Consider the following 22,500-nt stretch of genomic DNA (forward strand, 5'->3'; position numbering starts at 1 on the left):
TATATATATATATATATATATATATACACAATATATATAATAAAAATATATATATATATATATATATATATATATATATATATATATATATATATATATATATATATATATATATATAATTAAAAAATAAAAATTATATATATATATATATATATATATATATATAAAAATATATATATATATATATAAATTAAAAATATATATATATAAATTAAAAATAAAAAATATATATATATATATATATATATATATATATATATATATATATATATATATATATATATATACATTATTAATCAAATACATTTTTTTAATCATAAGTCCTACATATTTTTATCACTGCATAACAAATTTCAAATAACAGAAGTTAAAATAGCCCAGTTCATACTGAAATCATGTTCTGCTTTAACTGAAGCCTAGCTTTAGAGAATTATTAAAAAGACAAATCAGCAACGAGGTTTCTTTTCCCACAGCATGGATAAATCAGTAGCCATGACGTTAATTCATTAACCTCTTTCTAAGCACAAAAGTACATTTAAAAAGTAAATAAATAAAACAAAAGTCATTCCCATAGAGTCTCACACTGTGCTCTTTACTGGTTATTACCGTTAACTGAGTGAAAACACATTTTTTATATGTTAGTAAATTAATTTTTAACTATTAACTAACTATTTTTAACTGAAACTGAAAGAAAAAAAATTATGCAATTTAACAAAAATTTAATAAAAATTACAATAAAGCAACAAAATGACAAAAAAGTCAAAAATAAATGGGATATATAAAACAATACATTCTTAATATTAAAACAGTATTGGTATTCAGAAGCCGCTGAATATTTTGTGTGGTGTCCATTACTTATTTTTCAAGTCTGATGATAAAGGAGGAGAAGGTTCAGAGCACTGACCTCTTATACACGATCTTCAGGTCCCTCCACTCCAGGAAGCTGCACATCTTGGGTTTGCGTGCCAGAACGGTCTGCACCAGCTCCCGCGTGATCTTCTTCTTCTCCTTATCGGACAGAGGAACATACCATTTCTGCAGACGGAGCTTCCCCTGTCTGCTGAACAACAGCATGAACTGCATCTGAGAGAGACGAGGTGAGACGAGACCAGACGCATTCACTTCAGACATGAGGTCCTATGGAGAGTAAAGGCTGTGTGTGTGTGTGTGTGTGTGTGTGAAAAATCACTCAGGATCGAATATTCAGTGGCACAGAATGATGCAAATTAATATCAAATTAACATTAAATTAAAAAGGCACATATTTTAAGATATTTGTTTGCATTTCTCTGTTTATCTAACAATATAATATATTATAATATATAATATAATATAATTTATAAAATAACACAGAAAATTATTTAAAAGAATTAAAAAAATGTACTTGAAAAAAAAATTGATGGAATTTTCATTTTGTAACTTCAACATAAAAAGAAATAGAACTATACAAATAAAAAAAAATTAAAAATGAATCGCAAAAACACAAATCAAAACGACCAAAACTTTCAATTTAAATTAAAACGGAAAATATAAAAAACAATTATACTAAATGCATACATATTTACATATACACACACACTTTGGTCTAGAGCACATTTTATGAATAAAGCAACAAAAAACATTATTGATATTTAATGCATTTAATTAATAAGATTATTAAAGTAGTAATATATATATATAACAATAATCATCATCATCATCATCAGTAAAAAAGAATTTTAAAAAACGCATATCATAATATAATAATAAATAGATATTATTATAACCAGTTACATTTTTATTTTTAAAATCACATTATTATTTATTTTTATTATTATTATTCATTATCTCTAGCACTATTACACTGCACATCGTACGGAGAACATGATATTAATTATGGCTATTTGTTGAACTTACACGACAGTTTCCCAGCGGCAGTTTATTCGCACAGAGTGGGGTTTTACCGACAGAAATATTAGCATCATGAATAAATTCAAAGACCAAACGCACAAAACTTGCAGCAGAGCTGTCGTTCCGCGCAGCCGACCGCGACAGAGCCAATTAACGCGTCCGCTTGAACTAATAAGCGTGCGATCTCCACGCGCTTCCAGTCGCGCGAGGCGTTAAACAAACGACGAAACAACGCGCGGCGACGTACCTTCACGAAGAGGCCGGTTTGTGAATGAGGGATGAATTCACATGAGTTCTGGGTTCACAGTGATTCGCGTCTGTCTCGGCTCGACTCTTGTGTACGATAGACGCTGAGCGGCGTCGGCTGCTGGCTCGTCGCTCATTGGACGGAGGGTTCGCTCGTGGAGCTTCTCGTTGGCGGAGAGAGGACCGTTATTCCCGCCCACTCGGGAGCGCGGACAGCTGATTGGAGGACGCTCGCGTCGGTCACCGCTAGAGTCACACCCCCGTCGGTGTTGTTGGAGGGCTGATTGTCAAACGATTTTAAACGGGAACCCAAATCAGAGGATCACGTATAATGTCGAATTTAAAACTGCATCCGGTAAAAACATACCTATCCGCTTCGCGACAAACAACCCCTTATTAGTCTTTCATTAGCACTAACGCACAAACGCGTAGGCCTTTGTTCAGTTCGGGTGCCGTTCAGCTTCAAATAAATTTGTTTTCCCAAACTAAATGATGTACTTTAATTGTATTATTGCGTCAATTCTCGGCGATGGCTCTTTCTGAAATGTCACGCGCGTTTCATAGGTTAAAAACAAAAAAACTTACCGTTTATTCGTTTATTCAATATCTGTTGGACTCAAATAATTTAGCGCAAACAAGAAGCTTCCGGAAAACCCTTTGATCAAGCATTTAAAACAACAAATAGGCTGTTTATGCCGTTTACGTTTACTGGTGTTACAGCGCCACCTGGCGACAAAAAAGTACTCACTTTTCTGCCACGATCACATTACATATCAGTTCTCCCACTTTTATAATAAAATAGCACGTATAACAGGCTATTTGGCCACAAAAGACACTAGTAAACGCTACCGGTTTCTGAGGGAGTCTCTTCACACTGACAACAAGTTTTATGCAAATCGTCTCAAGGAAAGCTGTCATTAATTAGCTCAGCTGCTAAACGCGTCAGTATGATCATAATGGCCTACCTGAGCTGAACTACGACATGAGGCAAGTCTGACTAGTTGTATAGAATTCATCCGTGACCTTTGCTGTACACCGAAGAATATGAATTATTGAATCAGGTATTAAAAGCGGTTATTTTTAAGTACAGGGTGCCGTTGCCAGGCGACCCCTGATTCCCGCCGCCGCTGAGCGCGGTTTTAAACGCTCTTAAAGCGGGTTGCGTAGCAACACAAGACGCGAAAACTTCGCAGACCGTTAAATTCAAACCGGCCAACATCAACGTACGGCGTAATTCAAAACAAAAATAAAGTCACTGCGTAGAGACGGTTTTTAAAAACTAGATCTCTTTATTCGTTTACAGCTCTAAAAGTGCAGCGTCTACATCTCGGTGGTCAGTCGTGAAAGGAGTTTTTTGGCGGCGGTGTGGAGCTCTCGCTGCGTGATGACGCGCCGCCGGTTCGACTTGGAGAGCCGCGCGGCCTCGGCGCCCATCTGCGCGTGCGCGGCGGACAGGCGGCGCATCAAAGACACGGCGTCGCTCGCGTCCGTCATCTCCTAAAACGGAAGGAGAGAGAGAGCGCGCAAATGAACGCGGCTCCCGGTTGTGACGGTTTAAAAAGTGACAAAAAAAACACAAAAACGCCGCACCTTCTCGATCTTGTAAATGTACGCGGAGTACGCCTCGGTGCTCCGTCTGCGCGCGCTGTCGGTTCTCCGGGACGTCTTCCGGGAGCTCCGTCTCCTTTCAGACGAGGTCTTCATGATCTCTGCCGTTCGCTTCGCGGTCAGCGCCTGAAGGAAAGCTGAGAAACGAGCGTCTGGACGCTGCACTTATTGCGCGTCAGCGCCGCTCGACACAGGTGAAACGTTTCAGTCTTAATTAAGACGTTCACCTTCAATTAGTATTGGCTTCCGTAATAAACGAATAGCTTTTAGGGCGGTTTCCGTTCGAAGTAGCCACGTTCACATGCAGGCAGTGTGGCCAGTTTAGCACGTTTCCAGCTTTAACGAGGTTTAGGGGCAGATATAGCAACCTTAGTTTGTTAGCATCTAGCTTTTAGCTACTTTTAATTAAAGGCGCAGCAGCGCTGTTAGGCCCTTTTTCAAAATAAAAGCTTTTATTTTTAACGCACTGTAAAAGAAAAGTGGCCCCACTTATATTTCTACTCGATTTAATGCATTAAAAAAACATTTTGTTGTATAGTGACTTTACTTAAGTTGATTCAGTAATCTAAATGTCTTCAGTTAAACTGTTTACATGTAAGGCCATGGGATTGGAAACATTATTATTATTATTAAACAATCATTAATATAAAAACAACTTGGCAATATCGAAACATCTTCACCTTACAATAAACTAAACAGGTGCATGCAAACATAACAAATAGAAACAAAAGGAGAGAAAAAACAAACAAAATAAATAAAATCGTTAAAAATGGTAGCTAAATAAGAGGTGGAATTTGAAACTCTTAAAATGGTACAAAAAGTCTAAATAAGAGGTCTTACATTTGGGAAGAATTGCTATATGGATTAATATGACGGTTAAATAAAAAAAAAGTAAATAATAATTAAGACATAATGTTATTTAGATATAATGTTATTTAAAAATAAATTATTATATTGATAATAATTGTTTAAATTAGTATATATTAGTATAATCATATTTTTAATCTCTTTTCTTAAAAAAAAAAATTAAAGGCTGAAATGTGAAGTTTGATGTTAAAAATCCTGCCATTTGGAATAACTTTATTTTTATTTTTTATTGAATAAGCCTTTTAACAGTCCTCTTGTGTTATTGTGTGGGTCACTACTAAAAATGCACCTCTATGCATTTGTTTGTTGCAAATGTAGACTATGCATTTGATATAAGTTTGAAAGTTATATATATAATATATATATATATATATATATATATATATATATATATTGTCAAATGTGTAATTTATTCATGTCTACCTTTTTTTGTTTGTCATGCCTGTGTGTTGTCTGCGTGGCCTACTGGAAATGTCTGATTCTCGCAGGTTCGTCGTGTATTGAAGCGGAAACAAACACACGGTTTAAGCAGTTATATAGATACGCGTGCAGCCAAAGAAACGCCTAAGAAGTGGGTGTCCTGAAAGAGCAAGCAGGGAGCAATGAGAGAGAAGTCTATTATTGGATGTATGGAGTCGGTGGATTACAGTAATCCAGAGCACCCTGACCGCCGGCGCTCACAGAGCACTAGACCTGATCATCAAGATGGACGAGAAGATGCTCGGCGTGTTTCTGCTGCTGCTGACTCAAGGTACAAAATGTGTGTGTGTGTGTGTGTGTGTGTGAGAGATGGACACACCATCTGTGTGCTTCCAGTAGTAACCTAGCCTTTCCATGAACTTGAGAGTGAAGTGATAATCAGACAAAGCAAAAGTGGAAAATTCAACTCAGGAGCTCTGCGGTTTTCAGAGTGGATTCTGATTGGCTCGATTCTGTTCAGAAGCGGGAAATGTATCGCTCTGAAAACGACTCCAGCGACATCGTTCTTCTGGTCAACTTGTCTCATAAAATAAGAAAGCTTTGGGATATATATATATATATATATATATATATATATATATATATATATATATATATATATATATATACCAAAACAATCCAAATATATTTTAAAAGTGTTTAAAGTGCTCTTTCCTTTGTTTCAGAGAAAATTCATTCCCATGTCACATTTCAGAAAAGCATATTGTCAAACTTCAGCCAGAAAAAATACCATATATATATATATATATATAATATAAAAAAAAAAACAAGTCTAGTTTTAATCCATTATACATTTAGATGTAGCCTGTATATGTAAGTTACCGTTTTCTTGCTCCTGAAATACATATGAACATGAAAACAAAATATATTTCCCATTTCAAAAGCGCATTTCATTAAGCTTCATTGTTTATAGCATAAACCTATATTTAAATACTACAATAAAACCGTATTTTTACTGTACTGGGATGTTTCTTTAATAATAACATGCATCTCTTTGATCTCTGTCACAGTTTTCATTGGTGTAAACACACAGGGGGTGAGTATAAGAGTGTGTGTGTGTGTGTGTGTGTGTGGGGTTATGGGGACCAAATGTCCCCACAAGGACCTTTATTTTGCTCCCCACAAGAAAACAAGCTTAGAAATCACACAGAATTAAGTTAAATGCCTGTAGTTTTCTGTAAGGGGTAGGGTTAGGTGTTGAGGGATGATAGAAACCATACGCCTACGGAATGTCCTCATGAAAAAAACGGAAGCACGTTGTGTGTGTGTGTGTGTCAGGAGTTAGAGATGCCGTGGCCTTATGAAGATGAGGATGAGGTGAGTGTGAAGCAAGTGGCGGAGAATCAAACGCCGACGGGCTGTAACTGCGAGTGTCAGGAACCGAGACCCACCGGGACTCCAGCCACCTGGACCTCCTCCAGCGCCACGCCATCCACCCGCAGCCCTTACCTGGACTGCATGCCGGGTCAGTGCCTGCAGTCTACAGCACAGACACACACACACACACACACACACACACACTCACTCACTCACTCACTCACTCACTCACTCACTCACTCACTCACTCACCACTCACAGACGGCCAAAATTCTATTTTCATCAGCTAAAAAATGGTCTGATCATCATCCAGTGCGTCTGGAATGACACGGAAAAACAAACCGAGACAGACTAAGTCCAGAAGAACGTCTCTAAGATGCTTCCCTGCCTGGCTAAAGGAAGATTTAGGCACTTGTGAAATGAGGAGGCTGTCGAAATGAATGTGACGAATAGATTTTCTTGTTAAGTAAATTAAATCGACGTTTCTTTGTGTTTAAAGCAGCTTTACGATGCTTCCAAACCATTTCTTTTAGCTGCTGATCAAATCATTTCGGCCACCACTGTAGATATAAAGATGTGTGAGCATGTTCAAAAGTGACTGTATGTAAAAAAAAAAAAAAAAAGATAGAAAAAATGTGTGACACTTAAATGAGAAACTAAAATGACCAGTTTGTGACGACACTGTCTTAAAGGAACACGCCTCTATTTTTGAAAATAGGCCTATTTCCCAACTCTCCTAGAGTTAAACAGTCGAGTTTTACCCTTTTCTAATCCATTCAGTCGATCTCCGGGTCTGACGGTAGCACTTTTAGCTGTAGCTTAGCATAGAACATTGAGTCTGATTAGACCGTTAGCATTGCGCTCAAAAATGTCACGTACTAAGACTGACAGATAACGAAAAGTTGTGATTTTCTAGGTCTATATCACTAGGAACTATACTGTCATTCTCCAAAATATCGATTTTTTTGGTCATTTTTGAGCGCGATGCTAACGGTCCAATCAGATTCAATGGTCTATGCTAAGCTACAGCTAAAAGTGCTACCGTCAGACCCGGAGATCGACTGAATGGATTAGAAAACGGTAAAACTCGGCGGTTTAACTCTGGGGGGGGAGGTTGGAAAATGAGCCGATTTTCAAAAATAGTGGTATTGAGTCACTGAATCGTCACTAAATCGATTCTTTCAAACGACTGATTCGTTCAGGAAGAAGAAAGAAACGTTTTTTACAATTGGTTCAATTGGGAACGACTTACCTGATTTGTACAGTACAGTAAAAAAAAAATATCATGATATAGAAGAAGCTTTAGATGTGCGAAGTTATGGAGCCTATAAGAAAGTTTATGAGGACTACAGGCAGTTTTTTATGAATTCTGAAGACTATAAGCAAGCTTAACAGGACTACAAACTCACATGCATGTCTGCATCCGGCCCGTGTGGGTGTTAAATGGCAAAAACATGCAAGGTCACGCATTAATTACAGTCACTGGCAAGATTAGAGACGAGAGCATCCCTCAGTCCCTTCAGAAGTGCACGCTTACTGATTCAGGGCATGAAGCCAAGAGGCTTTGGAGCGATTACGTGAGCAACAATCATCCGTGATGTTTCGGCTAAAAGTGATGGCACGCGAAGCGGCCTCTGACCTCAGTCTGACATTACGATCGAACTATTACCGCATCAGAATAAAAAAAGAGAACCAGAGGACTGTCTGATGGAGACGAGATGAGCGAGAGGTAAGAAGAGTGCCAGTGGATAATCTCATGACTAATGATTATGATGCCCAGATTACCGGGCCTGAAATAGGGCCGCGTGTCCTGTGCCTTCACAAACTGCCGGAGATCCACACGGGCCAATCAGCAGGACTCCTGATCTTCACCTAGCCTGGAAAAGACTCGTATGACAGCGCACGCTCCCATGTGATTGTAAAGAGCAGCAATGCACGACTCGTTCGCTATGATACTCAAGGTGTCCTGTGTTCGGTTTATATCACTTCTGCTTCCGACGTCTTGAAGTCAGTGAGTTTGAAAATATGTGACCCTGGACCACAAAACCTGCCTTAAGAGTCCGTCTGTCGTCTGAAAGCGGACTAAATAATCTTTCCATTGGATGTATGGTTTGTTACGATAGGACGGAGATGTAACTGAATAAAATGAATATTGAGAAAACTACTTTTAAAGATGTCCACATTGAGACCTTAGCAATGTACAGTGGTTTTTGGCATAAGAGCAAAACAGATCATTTCGACCCATAGAGTGTACAGTTGGGTAAAAATACACCTATGATTGCTTTTTTTGGGTCACATATATTCAAAATACCCCCTAAAAACATTTACTTTTTAAAGTAATGCTTTAAAGATGTTTCTTACAGAGAAGTTCCAGAAACTGAATGGTGGTGATGCTGAAGTCAGTTGGGTCTCTCTTGTCTTGACTCTTTACTTCTGGCGGTCATATTTAAGCTTCAGTTCAATCGCGAAGCCTATCCTTATGAACAACCTGTGTCAGACTTTTATTGGTCACTGACCTGATTTTAGGCATCAATGAAAAAATCCTACTCGACCGAAAGAAACCAGATTCATGCATAACGTTCCAGTAACGTCCATATATTGTTTGTTAAAGCAGAGTTGTTGATGCATACTGCATCATGATGCTACTACCTGTTTGAGTAAGGCACCTTTAGCATGTTGCTGACCTGACGGTTTCCCATCAGAGTGTCCGTACCACAAGCCGATGGGGTTCGAGTCCGGGTCGGTGATGGCGGAGCAGCTTACCTGTTCAAGCCAGGATCAGTATGTGGGGTGGTTCTCCTCATGGACCCCAAATAAAGCCCGACTGAACAGCCAGGGGTTCGGGTAAGCGTCTCCGAAAAACCTAGCTGCCTGAAATGAAAGCCTATGAGCAAAATGACTACGGCTCAACCTAATGCAAGTCGTTTGGGGTCGTATTGAAGTGATCTCTGCTCCGTCGCAGCTGCGCCTGGCTGTCCAAGTTCCAGGACACGAGTCAGTGGCTTCAGATCGACCTCCAGGAGGTGCGGGTGGTCTCGGGTATCATGACCCAGGGCCGCTGCGACGCCGACGAGTGGACCACGAAATACAGCCTGCAGTACCGGACCCAAGACCACCTCAACTGGATCTATTACAAAGACCAGACCGGAAACAACAGGGTAAAAGCCTGTAAAAACTGAGGAGTAAAATCAACCTGTAACGTTTGACCCCATCCCTGATAGCACACTGTAAAAAAAACCCCCAAAAAACGTAAAAAATACAGTAGCCACTTTTTAGGTTGTATGGCTCGAAACTGAAATAATGCAATAAACATTCATTAGATGTAACGTACAACGCTGATAAGAACCACAAAAAGGGAAGGGAAGAAGAGATTTTATATTTAAATAAGACAATCCTTGTAAAATAAAAGAAATAAATTCAATAAATAAAGTCTGTAGAAATAGGGCGCAGGCTACTGTTAATATGAAGGATATTAATATTTTCTTATTGATTTTCCTTGCATTTTTAAATACACATTGTGTTTTTGTTTTTGGGGTTGCAACTAAAATTACTAGTACCCTTTACATTCTTCTAGATATTTTTCTCACAGGTACAGGCTACTAACAAAGTGTATCATGATTTAACAATAATTGAATTTTTATTAGCATTATTAATATTAACGTAAATTCATGTGATGTGCACACCGCATCAAAAGCTGCTAAAATTTGCAAAATAAAAACATTATTAATCTAAAAAATAATAACAGATGTTTTTAGGAAAAAAATGCTAGGGTAGTCTGAAAAGTTTTCAATTTAACGGCTAACTTAGCAACACTTGCTTAAAATCTATCTCTTTGTATTTTAAGTCACGGAGCACTCGGTCACTTAAGTGCCCAAACAACTAAAACGTACCTTTTTTTAACAGAAGCAGTCATCGGCAGCGCAGGTATATTTGTAGAAACAGACGAGAACGCATTTCTTATATGATCGATTTTTCTTTTATGCTAAAAAAAAATCATTAGGATATCGAGTCATCGCTAAGACACTTACTATACATTTACTGCCATGAAACAAACCAAACGTTAATTTTGTCGAGTAGTACCAAGCATTCCTACGACTACGCATTTTCAGCAAACCATGCATCAGTGGCGAGCGCATTTATTAAAGATGGCCGCCAACGGCTGCTTTTGTGGCTCGTTTGTTTGTCTGATAATGTCCCGGATGGTGAGGTTTACGGCTTGCGTTCGTCCTCCAGGTGTTTTATGGGAACACGGACCGCTCCTCCACGGTCCAGAACCTGCTGCGTCCTCCCATCGTGGCCAGGTTCCTGCGGATCCTTCCTCTGGGCTGGCACACGCGCATCGCCCTGCGCCTGGAGCTGCTCATGTGCATGAACAAGTGCGTCGCGGCTTGAGAGCGGCTTCAGCCACCTCCGCGCTAGAATAAAGTCAGTAGGTAGGTGATACCCGATCTGTAGCTAATAAACCGTTTGTGGTCGGGAACGAGACGACTGCTTTATTATCAGTGACTTGCTGATCTTCGAAAACGTTTAACGCAAGGAGGACTGGTCCTTTGGCTTTCTGAAATGAGAATTGGATTCCACATTGATTCAGTGAGTGAGCTACAGAGGCTAGCTAGCGCTGCTGTTTCTGACTCACCACGACAACCGAAATAAACCATTATCATCTAATAAATGGCGGCTCTAAATATAACCTGAAGAGGCCTGGCACGCTGGTGTTAATGTAATTCATGCGTCTTTTGGAAAAAATCCACGTTGGAGAGACGGGAGCCGTTCAGCGAACAGGCGAAGAGTCGGTGTCCGTGCGAAACAAAATGGAAGACTAAAATCAAGCCTTAAAAAGTACAAATCGCCCAAACTAACAATTGTTGATCTGTATAGGTTCTCTTTAGGTCATTACAGCGTTCTGGGGAAATAAAATAAGCATTGAAGGAACGCTCCCTATTTGGGAAACGGGTTCATTTCTTCAACTCCTCCGGAGTTAATAAATTGATTTACCGTTTTGGAAACTATTCAGCCGATCTGGCTTTTAGCGTAGCTTAGCATAGACCATTGAATCCAATTGGACCGGTAGCATCGCATTCAAAAAAAGACTAAAGGGTTTCGATGTTTTTCCCATTAAAAGCCTGACTCTTCCGTAGTTAAATCATGCACTAAGACCGGCGGGAACATGAAAAGGTACGGTTTTCGAAGTACTATAACTTGATTATTACACCAGAATGAGAGTATTTTTACAAAAAATAAAAAGTGGAGTGTACCTTTAAAGAATGCTCTGCATGGTTGATCCGGAAGGGTTTGTTTATTGATTTAAAAACACGGTTTTCTGTAGATCATCAATAAAAGAGGAGGAGTTTAGGGGAGGTTTTTCTCATTTACTTTGCTTTTTTGCTCCAAGGATGTTCTTCTGGGTTTACAAAATAAACAAGGAAGTGTTAGGAGAATTCTTCTGGATTGCTTGACAAGATGTAGCTAGCATTTAGCATCAAGGGTGTGGGAGATGACGACAATGATCTGGTCAACGACAAAAAAAAACATTTCAAGTGCACCGCTAAAAGGACAATACAAATTCGATTTGATTTGGTTTTATTCATTCATTTTCTTCTTTAAAAACAGGCAGTTTTATGGTTACCTAAATGAGCTCGTTACCATCCCAGCCAACTGACCGGCTCCTGATCAATGTTCTCAATCATCTAGATGATTGGTGGAGAGCTCGTACACGTGAAGCGTAACCGAGCCGGGTTTTCCAGGCGATCCGGCGTACCCCACTGACAAACGATTCATTGGTGTAAAAACCAGCTGAGAGGAAACAATACGCCTCCAGGAACCTTGAGCTTTATTTAGAAGATTATCTGGCGAGTGTGAAATTACATATTGCATAAATTTAATAAATTATTATTATTATTATATCTCCTCCTCGTGTACACACACACACACACTGGCTCTATTTCCCTAAACAGAAACAAGAAACGATCTAAAGAGCTTCGACATCTGATATATCCAGATATTGCATGTAAAACTGTATTTGCAGCGTTCAAAGAACTCTATACCTGAGGGAATCAAAGACTGATAAGATATAGTAAAAAGTAACCTTGCTTTAAAAATAAAAAAAGGCATCATATACTCTCTCTTTTTTCTTCTTCTTCTCGTTTTTTTTTTTTTTGCTGCGGTGGATCTCGGCGGCCAGCAGGCGGAGCCACACCGCTTCGTTTGATTTGGTCAGATCTGGTCGACGTTTTTGCTTCGGTTGTTATTTAAAAGGCTTGAGAAATTTCACTGGCTGTGGTTTGCAAAGACTAACGAAAGACTCACGCGAAACCCCGATAGCGCACGCATGCTTTGTGGACCTTTCTCCATCTCCATGAATACAATGTGTGTCCAAAGTCTGGAATTGTGGTGATTTTTAATGTTTATTTGGATTCAAATGAGTAAAAATGTTATTACAGTTTATATAACCGTTTTCTACGTTAATGCCGTCATTTATTTCTGTGAATTTTCAGCATCATTAGTGTCACGCGATCCTTCAGAAATCATAACAAGATGCCCATTTGCCGCTCTATTATTGATTAATATCACTATTTTTCAGGATCCTTTGCGTTTTCAACACTTTCGGCTCATTGGAACGATTTCTGAAGGGCCGCGTGACGCTGAAGACCGGAGTAATTCAAACTTGAATCGCAAAAATAAATTACAGTCGAATGGACGTTCGCGTAAAAACGGCTTTTTTAAATCGTAAAAACATTTCGCAATTTTGCTGCGCTTGACGTGTTTTTAATCGAACCATTACAGCTTCGGCGAGCGGGAGAGACCGTTCTCGATTCGGGATTATTTGCTGGAGTTCGTCGTCCCCGTTGCGTCTTAACATGATTGAATTTCTACATGAATAAGAGACATGCATGCGCTATCTGGGAAGCACACGCACATTCTTACCATTAATTACCTTAATATCTACTGATATTCACTGAATTGTAAACAGAAAATACTCAAAGACAAAGTTGTAATATCTATATATACTGTAGTCTTATTCTAGAACTATAAAATAAATGTCAATACTGTCTATACATGAACCTTTAGCCAAATATAAGAGTAATAATTATGCAGAATCAGATATTTATATACTACAACCAGAGTAGAAACTAAAGCTGCACGTACAGTGCTATACATATATTCCCATTTACATAGAGCTATATCATCTGCTTGTAGACGGTATTATCCAAACCAAAAAATACAGTAGTTACATTACATAAATAATATAAGAAGTGCTATCAAATATTAAAAACCAAACCCAAAAAAAAAGACAAAAATAAAGACATTTAGGCCTACCCTTAATTCGCGAGAAAAGAAGGTCCATCAGGCGCGAGTCGGACTCACAGCGCCGTCTCTTTAAGGTCATTCAGGTTTGGCAAACGCGAACGAAAGTGGCGAGCGAAACCGTTGGGGCCCGGTTTGGAGGTCAGCTGGTCGGGGTACGGGTTTCCCTCGGGGCGGCCCAGAGCGCTGGAGTGCCAGCCGGACTCCAAGGGCCCCGGGGCCCCGTACGCGGCGGGCCGGCGGCCCTTGGGCTGCATGGAGCCGAGGCCGCGCGGCTCCGCGAAACTCCCGCCGCCTTTGGAGGAGGGCAGGGGGTAGTGGAGGTCTGCCGAGGTCTGGTTGGAGGACGAGGACGAGGAGGTGAGATGAAGCAGCTTCCGCAAAGACTTTAGAGGCTGAGAGAGAGAAAAATAAGACTTGACTTTACTGATGCAAATCTCAGCATCTCACTTATTTTATTATTATTATTTATATATATATATATATATAAACATAAATACATAAATACTTATTTTTATATTTTCATGCAAGTTACTACATTTATAAAAATAAAAAAACATTTTTTACAAAACTTTCAAATTTTTTTTTACAAACAAAAAAATTCCAAAACAACCTTCTTCATATTTATTATATATTTAACAGGTCGAAAGTATTTCTACCTTTATATAATTTACATAATTTATACACGTGTTATTTAGAAGTAATTAATTTATACAAAATTAAAAAACTTATTTATATAAAAAAAAGTCACATTATTTTTATAACAAAAATGAAAAACTGAATCTTTTTTATATTTCAAATGTTTTCATATTTTATCATTTTTTTTAAATATGCGGTGTATATGCAATTTAATGCAATATTTAATTAGAAAACAAAATATCCAAAACTGACTCTTGTGATTATATAACATATTGAGCTGTAACCACACAAGTGCACTATTAATAAAAGTACTATTAATAAACTCTATTATGCATTATTTCTGCGTGGGTATTTTATTCCTGCAACTTTGGATGATTTTAGCAATTTCTAAACCTAAAATGTAAACGTTCGTATTGATTATAATTAAACTGTGCAATGTATAATATTTGCTTTTCTTTCGCATGCATCACATAACTAATATGCTTCTGAAAAAAAAAACCATCTTACTTTCTAGGCATGTTCATGATTTGTTTTCTTTTTAATTTACCGCATTATTTTACATCTATTGTGTACACTGTTCTTTAAATATGTATAAGCATTAAATTAATAAAAAGTGACAATAAAAAAAAAAGTATAATATTGCAAAGGTGTTCAAACTAATTCTGGGGGGAGGAATCAATAAAATCCTAAAAAATAAAGCATATCAATGCATCAGTTCCCCTCACCACAAACCAATGATAACGACAAATACACACTCTCTTCCCTCTCATCCTACTACTTGTCCACCGGGACATTTCGTCTTCGGCTGTACCTGCACTTACTCTCGTTACCAGCGTCTCTTCACACTGCCACGTTTTCCTCAATACCTAAGCAGGCTCGGGTAAAGCCGGCATCTCTCCTTCCATGCATTGCTTAGACACTCGAGCGAGTTGCGTTTCTTGCACAGAGTAACGTCCTGAGACTGCGCTGCTTTCGGTTTACTGAAGCCCTGAGACGCAAGAGCAGCTTTCAAATCCTCAGTTAACCAGCAGATCTCAGCATCCACTCGGTGCTTCACGTCTTACCTCTCAGGCAGGTCCTTCAGGGCGTCTCGGAAGGGTGATGTTTCGAAGTCACCACCTCTGGCTGCTGAGGGCGTTCCTCAAGGCTCGGTGCTCGGACCACTTCTCTTTTCTGTCTGCATATCGTCTTTCAGAAACACGGCTTTTCCTATCACTCCTACGCTGATGACACTCGACTCTACATCTCATTCCAACCAGACGGTCCGATGGTCGCCTACCTTCAGCTCTACCTCGCTAGGACAGAACCGTCATGGTCTCAGCCAACCCATCGTTTCACTTCTCTATAAAGCTGGGTTTTTCACCCATAACTCCTTCTAGGGTGACCTTGCAGTTATGATCGACGATCAGTCGAACTTCGCCGACCACACCTCTACAACAACCCAGATCGTCCTTATACAATATTAGGATGATTAGACCCTTCCCGCTCAGCCCAACCGCCCAAGCTCTCGTTCTCTCCAGACAGAGCTATTGCAATGCAAGAGTGGACTTTAATGAGCTGAAAAAAGCTCATTAGCCCCGCTTGCATCAAACTCACCGGTCCTGTTCTTTCTAAAACATCCCCAAATCCTTCCGAACGCAAATCTCTGATATGGATTTCGATTACTAAGTGCATAGCATCGTGCATTTCTTATTTTACGCAGACGCGAGCTGCGGTGTGAAGCGTGAGCGTGTGTGTCCAGCACCTGCGAGTGTGTTTCGGCCGCTCTCTCGGCGGGCCAGTCGGGGTCCCGCTCCGGGTCCTGGTCTCGTTCCCGCTCTCGGTCGCGGCTGCGCTCTCGGTCTCGGCTGCGGGTGCGATGTCTGCTGCCCTGGTGCGTGTACGAGCGCGACGCTTTCTGCATCAGCACCTGGTCCGGCCCCTCGCTCGGCACCTGACCAATCACACGCCACACAGAGCCGTCAATCACCTCCACGTCGCAGCCGCGCGACGACAGCCCCCCGCAAACAACTCTTGGTATTCTCTTTTTATTAGCAGTAACAGTATTGTTAGTAATAACTAGACTAGACCGAGTAAAAACACTGATGCGACCCGAATTCCGGAAATCGTTTCAAGTCACGTAACATTCACGCCGAGAAATTTTTCACGTGCAAAATGAGCTCGTTTAAAAGTTGATGCCTGCTGCAAATCTCAAAATGGTTTATACGGAGCACGTTCGTCATGTTGTTTAAAGAGGTCTGAGTATCAAGGTTATGGGTTTCTGAAACAGACGTCATCCGGAGGGGAGCATATGCTGCTTTAAAACCTTTATATACCTTTCAAAATAGTGCCTTCCAAAACTTACAAGCTGCTTAGACCATATGCAAACCCCATACCATCAGACACAAAGCTGATAACAAGCTGGAGGACACAGCGTCCATGATTTCCAACAAGAATGGTCAAATTTGGATCAGAGAACACTTTTCCACAAAGGCTTTACAATTTGACATTGAGGAACACTGTTTTTTTAAGCATTCCGCAATCTTTTTACAGACTCTTTCACAGATTGGAGAGACTCTGCCCATCTCTTAATGTTACAGACCCAATATCAGTTCCCCCGGCCAAATCTTTTCAAAACGTCTTGCTTTTTTCCAGCTCTTTGGAGCCTGTGTCAAACTTTTAAGGCATCAAATTCGAAAAGAGCTCAGTGGATAAGTGTAAAATTTCTCAGTTTAAACAATTGTTATGTTCTCCGTGTTCTAGTGTGACTAAAAAAAATTACTCGTATGATTTGAAAGTCTTCGTTTTTATTTGATAAAAAAAAAAAAAAAACATTTTCGAATTCAGGTTTTAACTTTTCACAACAGCATATTATCATTTATTTATTTATATATATATATATATATATATATATATATATATATATATATATATATATATATATACACACACATATATATATATATATATATATATATATATATATACACATACACACACACATACACAATAAACAAATGTATTAAAAACAATAATATGTATTAATTCATGCTGTCAAATGATTAATCGTGTGTGGTTTATTATGTATAGAAATACACAAAAACACATTATTGAAAATATTTACATGTATATACATTTCTATATTTATATTATTGTATTTTATATTATATACAAATGTATTTAAAATGCACAATACATTTTTCTTATATACACAAACATTATTCAAGCAAAATCTGGTATATTGGATGCGATTAGTCATTTGACAGCACTTAATATATTGCATATTATTTTAGAATAATATAGTGTTGTTTAAAGCATTTCAGAAGTCATCTTGTGATTCACTTTCTATAGGCAAAATATAATCTCTTCCATTTTGGCCTGTAATACGACTTTTTTTCTGCTGAAAAACATGCAAACCACAGGATGCATATATGGGCGGGGTCACACTAATGAGCCGATGACATCACAGACCCGACAGCCAATGAGGAGGCGGAGCAGGAGTGATTAGTGTTGTTAATCATGCAGCGGTTTAGTGTGTGTGAGACTGGTGTACCATTGCTGTGGCCACCAGGGGGCGCTCTCTCTCAGAGGAGCTGTGCGTGAAGCTCCTCTGAGAGTGAAAGAGAGGAAACAGAGCTTTCCTCACGACTGGCCTTCGCTCGTCATCAGCGTCTGTCTGTAATACAAGAGCACAGCACTCACACAGAGACACCACGGCCAACAACAGCACATCCGCTTATTCGTGGATCCATTCGGAGGTTTTACGAAAGCGTCACCATTCTTCCTCGGGTCGAGTTCGGTTTTGAACGTCAGATGGCGTTCTTTCTGCGTGCTTTAGAAACAGCCGTACTCCACTTGTTTCCAGATCCTTACACACATACACTTTAACCTGAAATAATCATTCATAAAGTTGGAAAAGGTTGAAGTGGATGTTCAATGTCGAGTCATAAAAGCGTAAAATCGTGATGCATTCGGAAGATCTCTGAATTGATCCACGAATCGAATCTGCATCGATTTATCGTCCCAGCCATAGGACTCATACATTTTTTTTTTTTTTTTAGCTTCTGTTCATATTTTGACCTTGTTTTTATTTTTAAACGCATTTAGTTAGCTCTTATTAATATTTAAAACAGCTTTTATATTTTGCATTTTCATTAAAAACGTTTGTTAAAGCTTTTGCTAATTTAGTTTCTATAATTGTAATTTTTTGCCTATACAGTATTTATAAATACTTTTCAGTTTTTCAGTTCACGTCAAACTAAATTCAATTTTTTTAAATATTTTATTTCAGTTAATGTTAATATTATTCATAACAAATAACAAATCCCTTTTTTAAATTTTTAATAGTTTGAATTAGTTCACATTTTTCCCTTTTCATTTAAAATTTTTGTTAGTTTTTGCAATTTTATTTAATTTTCATTAGTTTCTTTGTCTTTATAGTTTCAATGTTAATTTAATTATAATATTAATTTAAATATTATTCTTTTTATTGTTTTAGTATTTCTATGTAACTTACTTTGTAATTATCTGAAAATAAGAATTTATTTTAATGATTTTAGTGAACATTATATGCAATTATAAGCAAAACAAACAAAATACTTTTGGTTTTAATTACCCTGCAAACTGGTTACCCTAACAGAGATCAGAACTCTGTTGACGGGTCTGGTTTACACTCTACTAATTACTTACACACACATTAGTAAGACATAATAAGACACTGTAAGACATAAAACACATACAACACATAAAAGGTGACACACACACACACACACACACACACACACACACACACACACACACACACACACACACACACACACAGACTCACGGCTTGAGACTTCTTCTTCTTTTTCTTGATGGATCTGAAGAAGCCTTGTTTCTCCTTCTCTTTGGTGGGTTCTGGGGGACTCATGTCCCGTGTCTCAGACCCCGTCCTCGTCAAACCAGACACATTTAATTAGTGCTATCACATTTAAAATAAAGCTTTTTGTCTATGTATGCACAAATATTTATTTTATATATATATATATATATATATATATATATATATATATATATATATATTTTTTTTTTTTTTTTTCTCAACACTCAAATATCACAAATCATTTAAAAAGCATTCATTGCATCATGGCCATTTACATTATATATATATATATATACACACACACACATTATATATATATACACACACATTATATATATATATACACACACACATTTAGTTTTTTTACAAGCACAGGACAGCTACACATTTTTAAAAATACAGTCCTAACAGCCAAATAATAGTAGCACATATGTACGTAGCATTAGCGCATTCACAGCGGGGCGTCCTCACCAGGGGTCGTATGTGGGTTGGTGTATGTTGTGGCTGCTGTCCATCGTGACTCCTGAGCTCTCGTGAAATGAGTTATCTGGTCTGGGAGACGGCACTGGTCCGAACAGAACAACATCAACACGTTAACAAGATCAACTGTCACAGTAACTTCTGCATTGTTTCCGACTCTCCCTCTTTTTTTCGCATGGCTTCTTTTTTCCAAAGCGGTATTTGTTTTGCTGGGTTTTGATTGTCCCTCCAACACAGTTAGCGTGAAATGACTGTATGGCAGTAGATAGCGCGACGCGTGCGGTGTTGACAGTTTTGTTGATTATAATGGGAGCAATTTCATTTGATTTGCATCACGCCTGCAGCGTAGAGACTGTAGCAAGCACTGCATGAACCTGTCGTACGTAACTAAAGTATACGGGGAACAGAGAACTTTTCAAACGGCAGAACAAAGACAACATAGAAACAAAACTAAAAATTAAAAAAAAATCTCTCATGATAGAGTGACGTTGTTATTTATAACGCATGCATCCACATTACGTGCATGTACTACAGTATGATTTTCCATTGCATTTGTCAGTAAATAACATGGAAATAAAATAAAACAAGATAAAATACAATAACAATTCAGCATCAAAATAACCCTGGTATTATGATAAAAACATTTATGTATTTATTATTGTGCATGAACTACAGCGCCAATGTAATTAATTTACAAAGTTTATAATTTAATATAATTTAAATTAAATTAATTTTAAAAATGCCAGTAACATTAATTTTTATTACAGCAAGAGGAACCGTTTTATAGAAATACAGTAAAATTCTATTATGTTAAATTGTAATTAAACAATTAACAAAATAACTAATATTATAACTTTTTATGATGAAAAAGGTGACTGACCCCTGTAGAAGCTCCCGACCCGCCGAGGCACGGAGTCGCTGTACATCATGCGGTTCTCTTTAGCCGATCCACTGTCATCCGTGAGCTGCTCGTGATAAACGCCTCCCTGTAGCATCAACACGTGTCAGAGATGCTTTCCAGCTGAAAAAAATGCTGCACGTAACACTGAGGACATTATTTATCATGAACAGTGACGCTTTCCCCTGTGCTTAAACTCCAAACAGAAGAAAACACAACCGAAATGCGTCTGTCTGGATGAGACAGCAAAGCAAACAGAAAAATGGGCAGCAGAAAGAGGAGCATGAAGAGAAGGAGGTATAGAGACGGTGGAAGAGAGGGAAAGCGGGATGGTGCGGACCTCGCTCTTTTGCCGCGGTGCGTGAAAGGCGGCGGTGTTGTCCCGTGTGGACTCCCGGATTAAAGGTCGCGTGTGACTGACCTCGGCGGCCGCGGGGTCACTCTGTTCACGGAGAGATGAGAGCAGGTGAAGCACAAAGCGCCCGCACACATTCCTTCAGACGTCCTGTTACAAACCCTAGTGAGCTGCCTACCTAGACAACACACTCAGACTGTGTACTGGACACATACTAGAGACAGACAGAGAGACAGAGAGACAGAGACAGAGAGAGAGAGAGAGAGAGAGAGAGAGAGAGAGAGAGAGAGAGAGAGAGAGAGAGAGAGAGAGAGAGAGAGAGAGAGAGACAGAGAGAGACAGAGAGAGAGAGAGAGAGAGAGAGAGACAGAGAGAGAGAGAGAGAGAGAGAGAGACAGAGAGAGAGAGAGAGAGAGAGAGAGAGAGAGAGAGAGAGAGAGAGAGAGAGAGAGAGAGAGAGAGAGAGAGAGAGAGAGAGAGAGAGAGAGAGAGAGAGAGAGAGAGAGAGAGAGAGAGAGAGAGAGAGAGAGAGAGAGAGAGAGAGAGAGAGAGAGAGAGAGAGAGAGAGAGAGAGAGAGAGAGAGAGAGAGAGAGAGAGAGAGAGAGAGAGAGAGAGAGAGAGAGAGAGAGAGAGAGAGAGAGAGAGAGAGAGAGAGAGAGAGAGAGAGAGAGAGAGAGAGAGAGAGAGAGAGAGAGAGAGAGAGAGAGAGAGAGAGAGAGAGAGAGAGAGAGAGAGAGAGAGAGAGAGAGAGAGAGAGAGAGAGAGAGAGAGAGAGAGAGAGAGAGAGAGAGAGAGAGAGAGAGAGAGAGAGAGAGAGAGAGAGAGAGAGAGAGAGAGAGAGAGAGAGAGAGAGAGAGAGAGAGAGAGAGAGAGAGAGAGAGAGAGAGAGAGAGAGAGAGAGAGAGAGAGAGAGAGAGAGAGAGAGAGAGAGAGAGAGAGAGAGAGAGAGACAGAGAGAGAGAGAGAGAGAGAGAGACAGACAGGCAAAAAGACTGATTGATAGATAGATAGATATTTAAATTTTGTAGGATGTTGCCTTAGAAGCACCCTATGTAGAAAATAGACACTGGGGCAGCTCATTAAGGTTTGAAACAGAGCTTAATATTTACAAGCCACATGTCCAGAAAACATCCAGACCCGGGTGGGCAACTCCAGTCCTGGTGGACTACATTAACACAGAGTTTAGCTCCATATTTGACCAAACAGATCTGCAGTCATTTTTAACCTACAGACTTGAAGACTTTGGAGGGTAGCTAAACTCTGCATGAAAGGTCCTACAGGGCCAGAGCTGTCCACTCCTGATCCGGACCCGCCTCTACAACTTCACGAACACTCACAGGCATCAGAAAGCATGCTGCAATGCTCCACGTTAGCAAATCACTAAAAAGAGTGAATGAGGTCTGGAGGACTGACCCTGATGTCGTCTAACCCTGCATCCCGCGAAACGGCACTGCCCATGTGCCTCGGCAGGGTTCGATGCTGGAGCTGAGGGGTTAGGAGCTGTAGACTGCTGGCCCTCGTGGGCATCCCCTGCCCCACTGCCAGTCCGCCCGCCTCGCCCCCGTGGGGTCT

At 39.4% G+C, this 22,500-nt stretch overlaps 3 protein-coding genes across 8 annotated transcripts in view; 1 reads left to right on the plus strand and 2 right to left on the minus strand.

The window, feature by feature from the left end:
- zgc:162858 (uncharacterized protein LOC337771 homolog) overlaps positions 1–3,251 on the minus strand; it is a 22,988-nt gene extending 19,737 nt beyond the window's left edge. For 2 of the 5 annotated variants that reach the window (XM_043230110.1, XM_043230111.1), the window contains exons 1-2: positions 3,101–3,124; positions 905–1,083 (exon numbers count right to left, since the gene is read on the minus strand). In XM_043230110.1, the coding sequence (XP_043086045.1) occupies positions 905–1,083 (179 nt within the window). In that variant the 5' untranslated portion in view covers positions 3,101–3,124. Of the gene's footprint in view, positions 1–904; positions 1,084–2,136; positions 2,290–3,100 lie in introns of those variants that run through there. The other 3 variants (XM_043230108.1, XM_043230109.1, XM_043230112.1) reach the window with 3 other exon arrangements.
- rs1b (retinoschisin 1b) lies at positions 965–10,964 on the plus strand. Of its 2 annotated transcripts, none has more exons than XM_043230107.1 (7): positions 965–1,097; positions 5,099–5,361; positions 6,101–6,126; positions 6,369–6,555; positions 9,110–9,251; positions 9,370–9,565; positions 10,641–10,964. In XM_043230107.1, the coding sequence occupies exons 2-7, from the start codon at positions 5,316–5,318 to the stop codon at positions 10,797–10,799; spliced, it is 756 nt and encodes a 251-aa protein (XP_043086042.1). In that variant the 5' UTR covers positions 965–1,097; positions 5,099–5,315; the 3' UTR covers positions 10,800–10,964. The 2 variants fall into 2 exon arrangements, with proteins under 2 accessions (XP_043086042.1, XP_043086041.1); XM_043230106.1 differs by lacking the exon at positions 965–1,097 and adding an exon at positions 3,801–3,937.
- A 1,006-nt stretch (positions 10,965–11,970) lies between these two features.
- LOC122332740 (cyclin-dependent kinase-like 5) overlaps positions 11,971–22,500 on the minus strand; it is a 47,926-nt gene continuing 37,396 nt past the window's right edge. Inside the window, 8 exon segments of the mRNA XM_043230113.1 lie at positions 11,971–14,107; positions 16,096–16,284; positions 17,884–18,006; positions 19,159–19,264; positions 19,666–19,759; positions 20,555–20,660; positions 20,913–21,014; positions 22,342–22,500. The exon segment at positions 22,342–22,500 is cut by the window's right edge and continues 883 nt beyond it. Coding sequence (XP_043086048.1) covers positions 13,769–14,107; positions 16,096–16,284; positions 17,884–18,006; positions 19,159–19,264; positions 19,666–19,759; positions 20,555–20,660; positions 20,913–21,014; positions 22,342–22,500 — 1,218 coding nt within the window. The 3' untranslated portion in view covers positions 11,971–13,768.

Source organism: Puntigrus tetrazona, unplaced genomic scaffold (genome assembly GCF_018831695.1).
Source record: "Puntigrus tetrazona isolate hp1 unplaced genomic scaffold, ASM1883169v1 S000000148, whole genome shotgun sequence".
NCBI classification, from domain to species: Eukaryota; Metazoa; Chordata; class Actinopteri; order Cypriniformes; family Cyprinidae; genus Puntigrus; species Puntigrus tetrazona.

What these genes read in the sequence shown, in the direction of transcription:
- rs1b (XM_043230107.1), top strand. Translation starts at nt 5,316, where the DNA reads ATGGACGAGAAGATGCTCGGCGTGTTTCTGCTGCTGCTGACTCAAG. An exon ending in TCTGCTGCTGCTGACTCAAG is followed by an intron (nt 5,362 to 6,100) that starts GTACAAAATGTG and finishes TCTCTGTCACAG; the next exon opens with TTTTCATTGGTGTAAACACA. An exon ending in CTGAACAGCCAGGGGTTCGG is followed by an intron (nt 9,252 to 9,369) that starts GTAAGCGTCTCC and finishes GCTCCGTCGCAG; the next exon opens with CTGCGCCTGGCTGTCCAAGT.